This window comes from Triticum dicoccoides, chromosome 3B, assembly GCF_002162155.2.
Source record: "Triticum dicoccoides isolate Atlit2015 ecotype Zavitan chromosome 3B, WEW_v2.0, whole genome shotgun sequence".
Taxonomy (NCBI): Eukaryota; Viridiplantae; Streptophyta; class Magnoliopsida; order Poales; family Poaceae; genus Triticum; species Triticum dicoccoides.
This window is the reverse complement of record NC_041385.1, coordinates 431,753,006-431,755,126: the sequence shown is the minus strand read 5'-3', so window position 1 is coordinate 431,755,126 and position 2,121 is coordinate 431,753,006. Positions and strand designations below refer to the sequence as shown.

General features: G+C 46.2%; 1 protein-coding gene across 1 annotated transcript; it reads left to right on the top strand.

Moving 5' to 3' along the window:
- Positions 1 to 315: 315 nt before the first annotated feature.
- Positions 316 to 1,151, top strand: LOC119276345 (50S ribosomal protein L31-like). The gene is made up of 2 exons (XM_037557393.1): positions 316 to 519; positions 613 to 1,151. The coding sequence occupies exons 1-2, from the start codon at positions 421 to 423 to the stop codon at positions 922 to 924; spliced, it is 411 nt and encodes a 136-aa protein (XP_037413290.1). The 5' UTR covers positions 316 to 420; the 3' UTR covers positions 925 to 1,151.
- Positions 1,152 to 2,121: the final 970 nt, after the last annotated feature.

The following is a 2,121-nucleotide window of genomic DNA, read 5'->3' as shown; positions in this document are numbered from 1 at the left end:
GTTCTGCTCAGCTTTTTATTATTTTTCCTTTTTATGAATTTTTTTAAATCCACAAAAATTTCAAATCCAATGAATTTTTTAAATCAATGAACTTTTTAAAATTCAAATTCATGATTTTGTTTTCGTTTTTTTTCAAATACGATCGAGCAAACCAGGCGAACAGGGCGAATTCAGAATCTACACGGGCCGGCCCACCAGCGTTGGCATGTGGGCGGCAGGGAGCCCTGGCGCCTGAAGCGCCGAATAGGAGCTCCCACACACACACACACACACACACACACACACACAAAAGGACCAGGCCGAGCCAGAGGCCACCGGTCCCGGTCTCCCGGACCAGCAGCCTCAACATTCAGAAATCATCATCACCACAAGAGGATAAGATAGGAAGAAACCGGCAAGGAAGCCAACAAGTCGTCAGCCATGGCGCTCTCCCTCTCCACCTCCTTCCTCCCTACCCCGGGCGCCGCCGCCGTCGCGAGAACCGCAAACCGCACCCTCCGCTCCCTCGTCCCCTCCCAGGTACCGAACTCACTCCATACTTAAACTTCACAAGGCTCTGAATTGGGGGAGACAGTTGTGAATCCTTAACGTGTGCGCTGTGCGCGCGTGCAGGGGATGAGGTGCTCGATGCGGAAGAAGGGGCTGCACCCGGAGATCTTTGAGGACGCGAAGGTGTACTGCAACGGTGAGCTGGTGCTGGTGACGGGGGGCACGAAGCCGGAGTACTCGGTGGACGTTTGGTCGGGCAACCACCCCTACTACGTCGGCGACTCCTCGGCGCTGGTCGTCATGGACAGCCAGATCGAGAAGTTCCGCAAGAAGTGGGGGCACGTCAAGGAGTACTGGACCAAGGAGCAGTGGCTGGAGATGCACCCTGACGGCGACCCGGAGTTTGAGCCTGAGGACGACGAGACCCGCAAATGATGGCTGCCTCTCCTACTCCTCGTCTTCCTGCTGCGTTTCTCTTGCTGTTCACTCCCGAACTCAATTATGCTAGTTTGCGTGGCTTGATTCTCCCGCTGTACCGTCTTCACGTTGATTGATTTGGTTCACGGGGATTGCATTTGCATTGCCCTCGAGGTGTTCGGGTAATGTTCGCAACGACTCTAGTAATACTCCTACTACTTTCCAGTATGTGTCAACCCTCTCTACTACTGCCTCCGTTCCTAAATATTTGTTTTTTTAGAGATTTCAAATAAATATTTGTCTTTCTAGAGATTTCAAATGGACTATCACATATGGATGTATATAGACATATTTTAGAGTGTAGGTTTACTCATTTTGCTTCGTATGTAGTCACTTGTTGAAACCTCTAGAAAGACAAATATTTAGGAACGGAGGGAGTATTATCAATGAATGCCAGCTAAGCTGTACTCCCTCCGTAAACTAATATAAAAGCAATTTAGATCACTATTTTAGTAATCTAAACATTTTTATAATAATTTACAGAGGGAGTATCTTTCAAAAAAATACCCTTCATTCCTAAATATAAGTCTTTTTAGAGATTTCAATAAAAGACCACATACGGAGAGAGCATGTGTCAACGTTGAGCTTCACATATCAGTGCTTTCAAAAGTTCTTGACACGTTGAGCTTCACAAGTCAGTGCTTTCAAAAGTTCTTTTTTAGAACCAACATTTCCTGACCACCACAAGCGTCTTCTCTTCGTGAAAATTTGCTTGCAGCCGGAATACACGAATATGTTCATTGTAAAAAAAAGTTACTTTTTTTCCCATTCAATTTTATAGTTCACGCTGTAGCATATGAGCATGAGTTTTCTTTTGAATTTTCATTTTGAAATATGTGCCCATGAGTGGTTGAGCATATTATCACTGGAGGCGAGGTTACCCATCTCGTATATGCAAATGGCACCGTGATCATGGTTGACGGGTCGAAACTTGATATCATCAACCTCAAGTTGCTTGTAGTCTGCTTTGAGGCCATGTCCAGTCTTAAGATCAATTTTGATAAAGTGAGGTTGTTGTATGAGGGTATTCCGCCGACGATCAACAACGGATTGCGGAAAACCTCAACTGCAAGCTTTCCTCTTTCCGAGTGCGTACTTGGAGATGTCGCTATCCCATTTGAGCATCCTGATTCGGGATTTTGACCCGCTTATGGG